Source organism: Plectropomus leopardus, chromosome 20, assembly GCF_026936395.1.
Source record: "Plectropomus leopardus strain MGB_pleo_1.0 chromosome 20, ASM2693639v1, whole genome shotgun sequence".
Lineage (NCBI taxonomy): Eukaryota > Metazoa > Chordata > Actinopteri > Perciformes > Serranidae > Plectropomus > Plectropomus leopardus.
The window spans coordinates 19,346,332-19,360,481 of NC_142195.1; the positions used below are offsets into that span (position 1 = coordinate 19,346,332).

At 38.9% G+C, this 14,150-nt stretch overlaps 1 protein-coding gene across 1 annotated transcript; it reads right to left on the minus strand.

Annotated features, from left to right (window-relative positions):
* Positions 1-463: 463 nt before the first annotated feature.
* Positions 464-4,270, minus strand: LOC121959439 (T-box-containing protein TBX6L-like). The gene is made up of 8 exons (XM_042508709.2): positions 3,950-4,270; positions 3,624-3,726; positions 2,826-2,990; positions 2,596-2,742; positions 2,412-2,488; positions 1,823-1,896; positions 1,466-1,679; positions 464-1,367 (listed from the first exon to the last, which is right to left on the minus strand). Exons 1-8 carry the CDS (start codon positions 4,138-4,140, stop codon positions 1,172-1,174), a joined length of 1,167 nt encoding a protein of 388 aa, XP_042364643.2. The 5' UTR covers positions 4,141-4,270; the 3' UTR covers positions 464-1,171.
* Positions 4,271-14,150: the final 9,880 nt, after the last annotated feature.

Below are 14,150 nucleotides of genomic sequence, written 5' to 3' on the forward strand. Positions count from 1 at the left end.
CAGGATGAATTCTAGTAAGGCTGGAGATCAGAGCCCTATTGTTAGGTCAAATTTTTACATGTATTCAATGCTTTGGTTCTTGACCTACTGAAATCCCCTATGTCTCTACCGTACCTTGTGTTAAATGCTAATTAGCAAACGTTTGCATGTGTAAAACCAAAATAGTGAACACAGTAAACATACCACATAACAAAAGCATGACATTATTGTCACTGTGAGCATATACGCACTTTAATGCATTTTGCCCAAAGCACTGCTGTGTCTCAATACAGCCTCACAGAGCTGCTAATGTGGCTTGTTTGTAGATTTGGATCAATTGTATTTAGCAGAGCCCAACCCATTAAGAATCAGATTAGCTATGCATCCTCAATTCTAATCCCAATACCTAAAAGCGTCCCTGAATGTCACACAGGACTACCCATTGTTGTTCAGCTCCATTTATTGTGACAAAACTTTTCTCAGCTTCTAAAGACCAATACAATTTATTAGATATCAAGTCTAACACAACATTACATTTGATATGAATAAAAAATTATGTATTTTTCACACAATTTGGTGCCAAGTTAAAGTATGTCTTTTTATGCATTACATTAGTCACTTTTGTACAATATTGTCTTTTAAGCAGTTCCAGTTGTCAGTGTTAGCTGAGTACAAAATCAACATAGGAGAAAAACCTTTTGTGGCTTTTCAAAAAAAAAAATAATTTGATAACTCAATGTGGTACCATAACAGTCTTATTATATGTCTATTCCAGTATGGAAGGATATCTTTTCATAACACCTGCAGATTAAACTTCACTGTTATTTCCCAGATGAATATAAATAGCACAATACACTGAATATACTGCCTGTCAAAACACATATTGTGTCTATTTTAACACAAGAGAACCGCACAGGCTCAGACTGAACTTGCATGTGTTCAGGAATATAAAAAGACAGAGAGGTCATGTGTCCATTTCAGATGAAAATTATTTCTGTCCAGTGAATCCGACAAAAATTAAAGTGACCCTGCATGTTTGAGCTCTCAGAAATATATGGGATTTTATACACAATTATATACTTTTAACACAAACTGGAGTGGCCTGCTGGTCCACTTAGAATAACACCATTCCGTAAAGGCTTTAGTGGTTTTAGCCTCCATTAATGATGTCACTATAGCAAAGAGTCAAAGTTCACCAGCAGGAGTAGGAGAAGAGTGGGTATTGGCTCCAGTCTGCTGTGTGGCTGTGGTGGTGAGGATGATGGTAGAAGCCATGTTGTTGTGGGTTGTGTTCAGCTGTAGTAAGTGGATGAGGTGGAGGGTGGACAACGGTGTGTGTTACATCTACTTCATTGGAAGGCAGAGAATATCTGGTGTACTCTAGCGATCTGGAGACATGAAAGAGTAACATGGCAGTTAAATCTTATTTTTCTGTTCTTCCAAGGGTCACTGGTTTTGATCTCAGCCTGGGCATCTCAAATCATACCTGTAGGGCTGGTATGGCATGGATGCAGGCACCATCTGTTCCTCACAGCTGTAGTCATACTCCTGCAGCTCCAGGGGCTCAGCATGAAGACTCTCAGATGGGTCTTGCTCCACAGCCCAGGCTGAAAGGTCACCCCCTTTCAGTAGCTGCTGTGTGGAAGCCTGATCCCTCCCCTCCTCTGCTGACTGAGAGGTGGAGGGCATCCTCTGCAGGCCTGAGAGGGAAATACAATGTTTAATAGGGCATTAATTTCAAAGAATACCATCTCACATCACCAGGATTTTAGTTGTTGTTATAGTATGATTTCAAACAAGCTGCAAGAGTGAAAAGTTGAACCCAATTATTATAAAATCTTACCTGTAGGACTTGTGCAAACAGATTTCTTCTCCAGTGTGGCTCTTTTTGAAGGAGGGCTTCTGTCTGAGCGACACCTAAAGAAAAATAAATAAGCATTTAAAGGGAACGTTTACCCCACTAATTAAAAATGTGACTTTTATCTTGAGTAACATCATCATGATTTCTGGAACATCGCTGTTGAGTTTGTTTTTTTTAAATTTATTTTTTATTTGTATGTTTTGGCTCATTGAGCACAACAAGCCAAGAGCCATCTAGTTCCATTATATTTAAGAGGAAGCAGACATCTCTATGGCTGATATCTCTCTGCAACTAACACAAAGACAAATAAGACTTATAAGTAGCACTATAGGTAAGAGGAAAATATATTTTGGTTTTGTTGTGAACTGTCCCTTTAAACATTTGTATTGCATTTATCTGCGTGCTCTGATTTAAGTTTTCAATATTAATGTTATATTGGCCTTAAACCATAACAAAAAGCTCAACATAGAAGATGTTTTAGCTACATTGTTTAATTATTAATGTCTGTCTTTCATTTATTTCGAGAAGACTATTACAAAAAAAAGTCATTTCATATTATTGTTTTTTTTACCTTTTGCTGTGGGAATGGGTGCCTCCCTCCCTGAATCCCTTAGCGAAGGGGTTGTGGTCAATCTTCAGTTTGGTGATCTTAAAAACAGGAAATGATTGGTGCAGGGTGTTTTGTTTTAAACCAAACAGATGTACTATCAAATTTATTTTCAGTTAAAGTTTTGTAATGTTGTTCGAGTTCATACCTTTGGATTTTGGTAAGCGGTCACTGCAGTGAAGGTCGTCTCTGGGAAGGAAAAGGTTTGAAATGGGCCCCAGCGGACAGTGTAAGGACTGTCTGCTTGGGTGACATGAAACCTGGGGTAGTAGCGATGCATAGAGTGTAGGATGATCTGAAGAGCAGAGTGACACACTGAGTAAATAAAACATAGTATCGCATAATCCTTTTGACTCTGTGTGTATGGTGGTTTCTTACATGGCCGTGCTGGTCCAAGGTGTTGTTGGTGAGCTTCATCTTGAGAAAGGACAACGACTGCTTCATCCAGTGACTTCCTGGAGCAGGGGAGTCTGGGTGCATGTATGTCCGACACGGGGGCTGGGGCTCAGCCTTCCCAGCGACCTCCCACTGCTCCTTTTTCCACTACAGAGAAATGGGGGAGGGAGGGAGGCAGGTTACCAAGTGTGAGACCTGAGGACATGTCTGATTAATTAGAAGTCTTCATGAAGCATAAAATATCTTTTTTTTTCTCCCAACTCATAATGACGGATGCTAGACAAGAAAGCTGTGGTGCATAAAACGTCTTAGGGGGCAGAATTTATTGCAAGGTTTTGCATTACAATGTACAGAGAGATTTTGGGTCAGTTTAACTATTTTGAAAGCAAAAATCTGTTTTCTACAAGTTCACCAGCAACCAAAAGGCAAACTCTCAAAATGCTCTACAGTACTCTACACCAAGTGTGTGCTAAAAGCAATATCTGTGACCAAATGGGCCACAGCAGTGGATGTAAGGAGCCGTTGAATGTATGGATGGCTGACTGCTCCTCATTCACCAATTGTGAATAGGGAGGGATGCTAATTGATTGGGCCTCCAACAGAGAGTGCACAAACAGGAAGCAATGAAAGGCTTTGATATTCAGCAGTGAACGGCCCAGTGTGGGCAGACCAGAGTCTGGCTGCAGACTGCTATGTTTTACATACTGCAGTCTGTTGGTTTTAAACCCTAAATGTAGCCAAAAACAATGCCTACAGTGTATGTGTTGCATATGCATTTACCTTGTATTTGAAGCTGTCTACAGGAACCATATCCATCATGACGATGTAATTGGCAAAAGGTTGGAGGCCATATAGACTGATGCTGCAGTGTGGAAACATTCTCCTGAAACAAATACAAAAAATCATAACATGTGGTACTGAATGGTTTTAGATGTTTCTGAAAATGATGATATCCTGTGATCCTTGAAACATAATGTTGCAGATCCTGCTCAGCAACCTTAGCATAGGCAATATCTTGTTGGTTGTGTTCCATGAGATTAATGGTTCACAACAATTCTGTATTTTCCAAAAGCAGAGAGTCTTCATTTTGTGGCCAGTTTTGTTACCTTCCATGCTTTGTTATAATCATCTCTGTTCCGATGCTGTGAAAGGACTTCCAGAGATCAGCATTCTCCAGGGTCATCCTGATGCAGCCCTGCTGGTATGAGTCAGCTGCTGGAGGGAACCGGGGCATGCTCAGATTTGATTTGGAGTCTGTGGAGAAAATACAGGAGAAAGGAGCTCTAACATCAGACATATACACAACATGACAGGTTTATTGCAGCTGGACAAAGCATGCAGATGTTGAGACATCAATTTGCAGGACAGGATAGTTTTGTACAAGTTCAACTCAATTTCTCTTCAAATAAGTCAAATATGTATGAAGAAATGCAATGCATCTTACTTTGTGACCATTTACTTACATCCCAAAATGAAAAAAAAAAACCCAAACAAAACAATACAAAACAAAACAAAAAAAAACAACAGTAGGGTGTCACATTGCACATGCGTGCATTGCACATTAGTTAGATCCAAAACTTACCAGAGATGTGATGCATATTACTGTGCCCTACTGTTACGATCACCAGTGCAGCAGTCTTGAGACTAAGTGCTGCTTTCAGATGTTCTAACACTGTAGTCAGGGGTCTCTATCCTTGACAAGTCTGAGACTTGAACTTGATTGGTCATCACAGAGAGGGTGGGGTCTCAACAGCCAAGGGGGGTGTAGCTGGAGCAGATTTAGGGGCCAGGTGAGAATATAACCTGATGCTGTTCATTTGCTATGCTATGGGAATGTGTGCAATTGTTGTTTGTGCCCTTTTCTGTAATGACATAATGACATAAATGAGACATTATATGACTGGTATGTTGGAGTGAATGCCACTCTTTATATATAGGTATGTCTTCATCAAAGAGAGACAACTTTTGCCAGAAAAGTGATTTTTAGTTTTATACCAAAACTATTTTTAAAGAGACTTGAACCATAATCAACTAAACAGTAACATAAACATATGTAATACCTTAGTGTGTCCTTTCTTGATTAGTTTGACTTACTCAGTTTGGCCTTGTTGTTGTTCATAGAGATCTTTGAACAGACTTTTAGGGACTAAAAACAACAACAATGGTTTTTGTACATACTTTTCAAAAAACATAATAATCTGCCCAAGACCCGATCATGACGAATCCAGCAGTGCTCACGCACACACTGTGTATGAACTCAGCCTGAAATGCATTAAAGATTTATTCTTCTTCAGTCCAAGTTGAAGGACAGTGAGCAGAATTTCAAAGTCCCCTGGGGGGATGAAAGAGCAGACAACAGGCCCTTTCCTGGCAGCTCTGGTTGTGTATTGAGAACAAATCGAGGGATTACAGAGGTGATTGGAGTTGGGGCGTAGCCTTGACAATGCTACTTATCCTATGAGGCCATTTGGCCCGCCCCCCCTGCAGCCCCTCCACCAACCTACCTACTACCTCCTGTACCCTGGGAGGTAAGCGGGCTCTCTGATGGAGCCAGCACTTAGCAGCCCGTTCACATGAAAGACTGATGGGAGGAAGGGGAGAGTAGTTAGAAGACCATTTTAAAAGTTAAATCAGTTCAGTCCTACATACATTTCATTCAGGAAAATTATGTAATCTCTGAAACCTTCTTCAAACCCTGAAGATCCCCAAAAGATACCAAACATGTCAGGCTGATTTTTTTTCAGGGGAGTGTGTTTGAAATGATGACCAGAAGATTCTGAATGTTTCCATTTGGTGAAATGGGTCACCCTGATAAAAACTGGAATCTTAAAGACTTGAATATTACCATAATTCTCAATATGAAACAGCTTCTTGAATAGTTGGAACAAACTGATACAGAATATATATGGCACTGAAAGACAGAGTGGAATTTTGTAACCTTAAAGCTACTTAAGGAAAAAAGGAACAAAAACTAGATGAGTGGTTAAAACTCTTTGTTTCTTAAAGGGGGACACCACCTTTATTAAGAATTCAATATATCATTTCCATGGCTCTGGAAAGTTTAAGTATTTGTGAATATGAATTACTATCTCTTAAAGCCAGAAACCAGAGAAATAAGTCATGTGATGTCATCAAGTATTAAGTCTTGACCTTGTCCTTAGAAAATTAATTTGAGGATGATTTTGAGCTAAAGACTGTTTGTTTTCTTTTTATACCCAAATGAGTTTCATTCTATTGCAGTATTCTTGGTTCTGTAACAGAAAATGTACCCATACACTCAAAACATTCTCTCGGATGCTCTCAGTATCTAGAAAATCTTTCACCATTCATTGTCTATGTAGCAGCTCCAGACTTTATACTTGATGATCTCACAAATATGAGTTTTAGCACTCTAGTTTTTGGAGTTGGGAGGGAGCTGTTCAATTTTACTCATATTTTTGGACTGTTCAGACCATAGGAATAGCATGTAAGAATTCTGAAAATGGGTTTAGTTCCCCCTTAAGATAAATAAGAGTATCTGAAGTACATGCTTGTTTACTCACTTCATCCTATGATAATTTATTATATCTGAACAAAAAAACAACCCCGAAGAGTTAATTAAATCATATAAACAGTGATGGGACAAAAATTAAAGGTCTAATGTGTAGGATTTAGTGGCATCTAGCAGTAAGATTGCAACATTGCAACCAACTGAAACTTCTCCTGTCTGCCAAGTTGTGGGTCAACTACAGTGGCCAGTGTGGAAACACAAATAGCCCTATCGAGAGCCAGTGTTTGGTTCATCCATTCTTTGCTACTATAGACACAACATGGCAGGCTAAGTGGGGGAGGACCTGCTCCATATATAGATATAAATGGCTCATTCTAAGGTTACAAAAATGCAATTATTCTTAGTTTTTGGTGATTATAAACAAATGAAAGTGTTGTTATGGATATTATATTCCCTTCTGACAATAAAACACCTTAAATCCTATATGCTGGACCTTTAACTAAACTAAAATAAAACAGGTTTCCCATGAGCATGCTTCAAAATATGTCTATTCTGAGGTCAGACGGTAAGATTTGTTTGACTTTACTGCTTCATCACCCTTTAAGAAGTCAAGGAGCTCTCCAGACCAGCTATGACTTGATTTTGCCCTTTGCTGCTCTGCAGTGCACTCTCTGTCAAGGGACACTCAAACAAACTGGATCTGAAAAGTCCTTTCAGCCAGCAGAATGACCAGCAGAACAAACAAAAGAGATGAATGATTTGCAATAATGATCTCATTCTTTAGATAGGTTTTAAGTTTGTTTTACTGACTGTTTTCTATGTGTATAAACTAAGCTGTGCTTACTTTAAACTTTTGGATCAAACGTTCTGAGGGTATATTGGGAATTTTGCTTCTGAGAATGTACATACTGTAAAGTATTAACATATTATCTACCTGATCCACCTCTCCTGATTTTACAACACATTTAGAAAGAGCAGCCTCTCCGCTCTGACTGCAGGCGTGTTGAAACATTTCTCTTCTGCTTAAATCAACTTGAGGCTTGAAGATGGAATTTAGTCTGTTCCTGCCTGCGGCATGTGTCACCTCTGCAACTATGCTACAAAGTCAAGTTCGTGTAGAGAAAGATATCACTAACATCTGCTTCTGCTAATGGTTTTTTCAGCATGATTGGGCAGTGCTGTAATGGGAATGCAAATGAAGTACAGTCAGTGTTTTGCATTAGATTTTAGATCATTAATTTCACTGTTTTATCCGATGATTTGCCATAAATCCAATAGTAAACTGCAGATTACATGATCACAGATATGTGTTGGATGTCAGAAGCACTTCTCCTGTATTACTTTTGTTATGCATCTTCTGTCTGTGATGCATCACTTCTGCTGCAGTAAAAATAACTCATGGCACAGGAAATGATGTGGTTGCAACAGTTTCTAAAAGGTTAGTCTAAGCTGCAGCTGGAGGATGCAGTGCATGACCCCCATGGTTGCAACTTAGAGACGTGGTTCTGTGATTTGCTCACCACTGCGGATGCCATGGGATGGTGAGTGGCTGAGGGGGTGGGATGAATAATTGGAGGTACTCCCTGAACCAGTTATTTCAAATCCAGGGTAAGGGAGGTGTGTGTTTGTGTGGGGAGGGTCAATCTATAACACTTCCGTAGCTTCTAAAAACAACTTTCTCCAGCTGCATCTTTCAAACAGCGCTGCAGTGCCGACCTAACAAGTAAAACTGATGACGAGTCAATGATCAAGAAAACTGTGAAGCTGAATTGTAACATTAGTTCCCCACTAATGTAAGGACTCCCGAGAGAGATACAGTATCAAGGCTAAGATATACTACCTTTATGATATTAACAAACATCTATGGTATATTAATGTTCATCATTGTCCCACAGCTATACTGATAAGAAAAAAAAATGTTAAGAAACCACAATGAAGTTTCACGTAAGCACTTATTTGCCAATACTGCCCCCCACTGGATCTCTCCTTAAAAACTGAAATTTCTCTGAATTAATGACCCATTTACTCACAATTGTTGTCTGTAGATATATTTTCTGTGTGTTGTTGTCTTGTCTTGTACAAAACTGATGAATGCATCCGCATAATGCAGCACTTCAACCCTCAGCCTCAACAGTCATCCATTAAAAGTTCCCTGAAAAGATAAAAATAAAATATTAGAAGGGAAAAGTAGCATTTAGCAGCACAAGAACAAGACAAGAGAGGATCTTATGATAGCACAAGTAAATGCAATACATTCCTGATGGATATTTATATATATATTTACTATGAAAAACAACTTTTCATACAATATATACTCAATCTTGAACAATACAAACATATCCTAACTAACTGCAGGGGGATTTTGAAAATGCCTGTAGGAGAAGCAGCCCTTTCTGCAGACCATAATTCCCCAGTCTGCTGAGCACCCTGACACATGCAGTTGGGGAAATGAGCCTTTTTGTACCTAATATAATAACGCAAAGTACTCCTTCTTCAGATTACACTATTAATTGTCATTCTTGTTGTAAAATATGATGTTTGCATTTACAGAGTTTGACTTGAGGCTAAGTTGACAGACAAACATACAATATTCAGCTTGATATCAGGAAATCTCTTGTGATGGTGTTTGTCAGTTGAACTATTTTGTCAGCTGTTGAACCTCTTCCACTGTGTCTTGTGCATTCAAAATGTGATAAAATCTACTCTTATACATGGTAGATTTAACATTGAGAAAAATAAATACACTGTAAATGCTGTAAAGGTCTAATCAAGGACACCTTAAAACTGAAAGATTTCCATGTAGAGGGAATGACTCTTCCACTTTAGCATGAAAAGTGTGACAGATTAAAGGAAATTGAAAAGGAATTGATGAAAAGAGAGGAAAGGGAGAAGCTAATGAATCAATTAAACTGAAAAATTAGAGAAAGAAGAGAGAAAAAGGCGAGACAAAGAGAAGGACATGAGAAAGTGAAGGCAGAGGAGAAAGGGATGAAAGATGAGGTCGAAGCACTTGAGAGAGTACAAAAAAAAGAAAAAACCTACTGAGAAATGGCAGTTTAAGAAGAAGCCCACAGACATATTTAACAAGACGCCTGAGAAGATCAGAGCCAGGACCCCTGCAGATACGCATGCTACCGACATTGCATCAGTTGACTCAGGGGAAATCTGAAGGACTGCTTTTAGTGAAACACTGAAAGAACTTTAAACCACTTGCACCTGAGTAATGTATATGTGGATCTATGACATAATCATTACATTTTGAATATGACTCTGATATTGGTCAGAGAACATGTTGGACAACAACAAAAAGCTGAATACTGCTACTATATGCTGATACTAAGCCTTTTCATGTAGATGGTCTAGGCATCACTTCTTAATCAGGCGATGCTTACAATGTATGTTTTCAGTGTTGAGCAGTGATGATAAAAACATTACAGTACACACTGCATAACCTCCTTTTAAATTTTTAAGATTAGCTTAGAACCATGCTTGATATGACCTCTTAGACTGTTTACGTTTACAAAGATCATCTATCCATCTGACATCTCTGTGTGTCAAAATGTTACATTATATCACCAACAGAGGGCATCAGAGCCCAACAAATACTGTATGTGCATACATTCATTATATAGTACAGTAGGGTTGAGTTTTCCTCATATTTTCAATTATTTTAAGAATTAATTTAAACCAAACCCTAATCCCTAACAATAAGATTGTTCTAAATACTACAAGTGTTGCTGGAGTTTCTGCACCTTTGATTTACATACCTTCTCCATGCACCTTGAAAGTAGGCCAAGTAGGCCAAGTTGCCTCAGAAATCCTCATCCTGCTTCTACATAGAAAGAAACACATAATTGCAGACACTGACTGAAAAATTAAGCTCAGAATCAGCAAGTGTTAAGTCACCATCATGCATTACCTTTGTGTGGTCAATCAATATTTGACATGAAAAAGAAAACACCCACTGAAAAAAAAGTTGTTGAATAATGTCATAGTTAACCAGGGAATTTAGTTTGTCACTTTGAATTTTGAGGTTTTGAAGCTCCATGTGAAGTTTAGTGCAAATACACCTTTTCCTCAGTGAGTTATAGCCACTTATTGGCTCAGTCTGGGGCACTTTTGTTTTCATAGACAAGGTGACAGTGATAAATTTTGGTGCTTTGGGGGCCAGATGATGCAGTGGGGGGATATGGAGGGTAGTGGGGCAGATGAGGTGCTCTCATCATCATGGCTAAAAGCAAAAAAAAAAAAAAAAAGAGAGAAAAAAAGCAATTCATAACTTAAAATGTCGTGGTCCTGGGTCATAAAGTGGGATGGCCAATGAACCCTTCACTTCTTCTCACTCCTAAGCACAATGAATTGGCTCTTTTTGTCATGAAGTCACCATTCAAATTTCCCCGGACAGCTGAGAACCTCACGGTTCAGACACAATTTTAAGCTTGTTTCTATCATAAATGAAAAGTAAAGTTTTTAAATCTTTTTGTAGAACATGTCTAGTGTAGCATCGGTGCTATGCTAGCCTTTTAAGGATTAACGTAAATTGCCTTTACATGCCTTCTTTGTCAGTATGAGCTTATAACTTCTATAAAAGCTAACCATAACTCATGATGATGGTTGCTTGTTATGGGTAAATGGTCTGTAGCTCACCTTATCACAAAAACCCAAATATGTTTGGACTGAGGGAGGACCATGCAGCACCTGAAGGAAAACCACACAAAAACACCCACATAAAAAGGGCCGATACAAACCCAGGATCCTCTGGCTCTGAGCAACAGAAATTTCTTTTTTTATTTTACATTACCTGCATAAGTCATGAAGTCTATAGTTGCAAAGAATTCAGACATGTTAAGAAAGCAGTGTTGAGCAACAGGTGGTGCATCTCACAGTTTACATCCTACAACATCGCCTCAAAATATCCTCCTACACAGTCTAAGTTTTGCTCCAGCAGTGAATATTTCAGCTTCACTGCAGCGCACCTCAGACTGATTGATTGGCTCTGCCTCGCCATTGATAATGGCTGCAAAGGCCTTAAGGTGTCATTTCTGGATAAAGAAAATGATCCATGGCTGGTTACATATTTAAATAAATTTACATACTTGTACCATGACTGAACCCACTCATATCTGACTGAATTCAGTCATGCCTGCAGAGGATGTAGATAGTGGGATTCATAGCTCATGAGTATTCCATGTGCATTGATATGATTTGTGCTGATTTGTGCCATATCCACATGAAGTTAAAAGAGGTTTTATCATGCTTTACAACTTACTGTATTTCCTACAATTGGGCTGCTGCCGGTTCATATAGTTGTGGATTTTCATTGTGGTCCAAAAACAGCTCCCTTTGGCATCTCGTCGGCATCTCCCACAGCTCCAACACTGTTCCTTGTCAGGTGTTTAGAGGTCCATGTTGTGTATTCTGCACCTGTGCCAGCTTCAGGGGTCCTGCTCCAGGCTCTTTGATGTGTACGTGAGGACAGGCAAAATGCAAAATGGACAGCCACAACAACAGCTGCTCCTCTTCCCCATGACCACCACCTCCCAGTCTATGGGGGGCTATCCTGAAAGCCAAAAGCTTAGACACACACACACACAAACACACACACACACACACACACACACACACACACACACAAATAATCATATTCATGTGTCTGTGTGAGGTTAGCCAAGCTACCAGCAGTACAAAGAGAGTGTGAGTGTGTCTGATAGAGAGCATGGTTCAGAATTCATATCACTGCAGAGCATTAACCTCACCTGTCTGAGGCAAAAACTCACTCACTCACTCACTCACTCACGCACGCACGCACGCACACACACACACACACACACACACACACACACACACACACACACACACACACACACACACACACACACAAACACGCATACAGAGTCAATTTTGCTTTGTCCTTTTCTGGTAGCAGCATCTTGTCATAGGTCTGACAACTGGCATCTATCTGAACAGGGACCTTTGGGTTTGACATGGCACTCTGCAAAGTTTTATTTAGAAAGTAATATTTGAAAGCTGAACTTTTCATTGCATCTTAGGTTTTAATTTGAATATTTTAAAAATGATTCATATAGGTAATACTCATCTTGTTGGGAAGAGGTGTGAACTTAAGTCACATGATTTAGACTCGAGTCATGAGTTTAGAATCGACTTAACAAAATCAAAAAAGATTCTCAACTTGACTTGGGCTTCCACACTAATGACTTGTGACTTTGCCTGAACTTGAGCATTTTGACATAACACTTGATGCCTTCCCCAAAGCCTAAAGATTGAGAAAGTATGTTTTTCAAAAATTAAAACCACCAATCAATTAATTTCCCTTATTTCTTGAATCAACTATCGTTAACACTATCAATTCTCAAAATGTTGATACTTCTCCAGAGCCACTTTGAACCACTCTGACAAGATTTAGTCAAGTTGTAAGAGAGAACTGTAAAGAACTAACATTGTGTTACTGAGCGCCAGTTGGAAAACTGATACCAAAGCAAATTTTGCTCACTTGCAAGACTATGCAATGCTCAACAAAAAATGAAATACAGTATATAAAATGCGCAGGTCGAAAATTACAGACAAAGATGCAACAACTTCCAACTTTTTTTGACATTTGAAGTTGCACAAAAGAACAGTAAGTCAAGGCTAATATTAACAGTCATCTAGCTTATGCTTAGCTAATATTACCCCAACAGCTAAGCAAACTTCATTTAACAAATAAATGCAAATTTTAAAAAGCATTAATAATATTTGTAAATTTAATATCGGCATTGCATTTGTTGAATAGCTTATTATGACTTGTTTAGGACTTAAAGCTTAATGTTTAGGATGGGAGACTTGACTCAAGACTTGCCTGGCTTTACTTGGCACTTGACTTTAGACTTCAGAGTAAAAAAATGAGACTTATTTGTGTCTTGCTAACCAATGACTTGGTCCCACCTCTGTTGTTTGATGATATCTGTGAATGTGGCAGCAAAAAGTAGTCAGACATGGCAAGAAATGTTGCAGTAAGATGATCAATTTTGGATTTGAAGGAGAAAACAAGACAAATGGTAAAAGCATTAGGCTGCTCATAATGTCTTTTGTACACATCCATCACAGTTTTCAGACCAACATGCTGCTTCAACTTTAAAATTTCAAATTTCCAATGCTATCCATGCACACAGGTCTTGTGCGCAGTGAGAGAATATTGCAGTATTTAGATGTTTCAGATTTCATCCTCAAATATAATCTGGCCATAAAGTTTGTTTATAACCACTCTGATCATCTTGTTTGACTTTAATGTGATGCAGGTGAGTGTATCATAACTGATATACATTTTGGTCGCAACTATTAAAAAAAAGGCCAGAGTTGTGATAAACAGAATTGGCCTTTAACAGACTGTATGAACAGCTACTGTGAGGAAACTGCTTCCTATCTCCTCTGTGGATTATGTACTTACTGCTAAATTGCTTCTTTATCTTTCCCACTGTCTCTCTGGAGATGACATTTCATTTTTTCTATCTCTACATCTGTTTGTCTTTTTCTGTGTTTGCTGGGGGTTTTGTTCTCTGGCTGCCAGTTCTTCTATTTTTTATTTTGCCTGCTTGTCTGTGTCTCACCCCCTGTATCTGTCTATTAATCTGTCACTTATTGTCCAGTTGTTTCTCCTCTTACTGTACGCTCTCTTCCTGTTAACTATCCCACTGCAGCTTCTCAGCTTTGCAAGCAGCTCCTCCGCTTGTGAATATTTTAGTTACAGAGTGATTGATTGGTTCTGGCTGGCCCATCTGGAGACTTAAGCAGTGAGAGTGCCATGTGCCAGCTTTAGAAGA

What these genes read in the sequence shown, in the direction of transcription:
- LOC121959439 (XM_042508709.2), bottom strand. Translation starts at nt 4,140, where the DNA reads ATGTCTGATGTTAGAGCTCCTTTCTCCTGTATTTTCTCCACAGACTCC. An exon ending in ACCCATTCCCACAGCAAAAG is followed by an intron (nt 1,897 to 2,411) that starts GTAAAAAAAACA and finishes ATTTTTCTTTAG; the next exon opens with GTGTCGCTCAGACAGAAGCC. An exon ending in ATGCCATACCAGCCCTACAG is followed by an intron (nt 1,368 to 1,465) that starts GTATGATTTGAG and finishes TCATGTCTCCAG; the next exon opens with ATCGCTAGAGTACACCAGAT.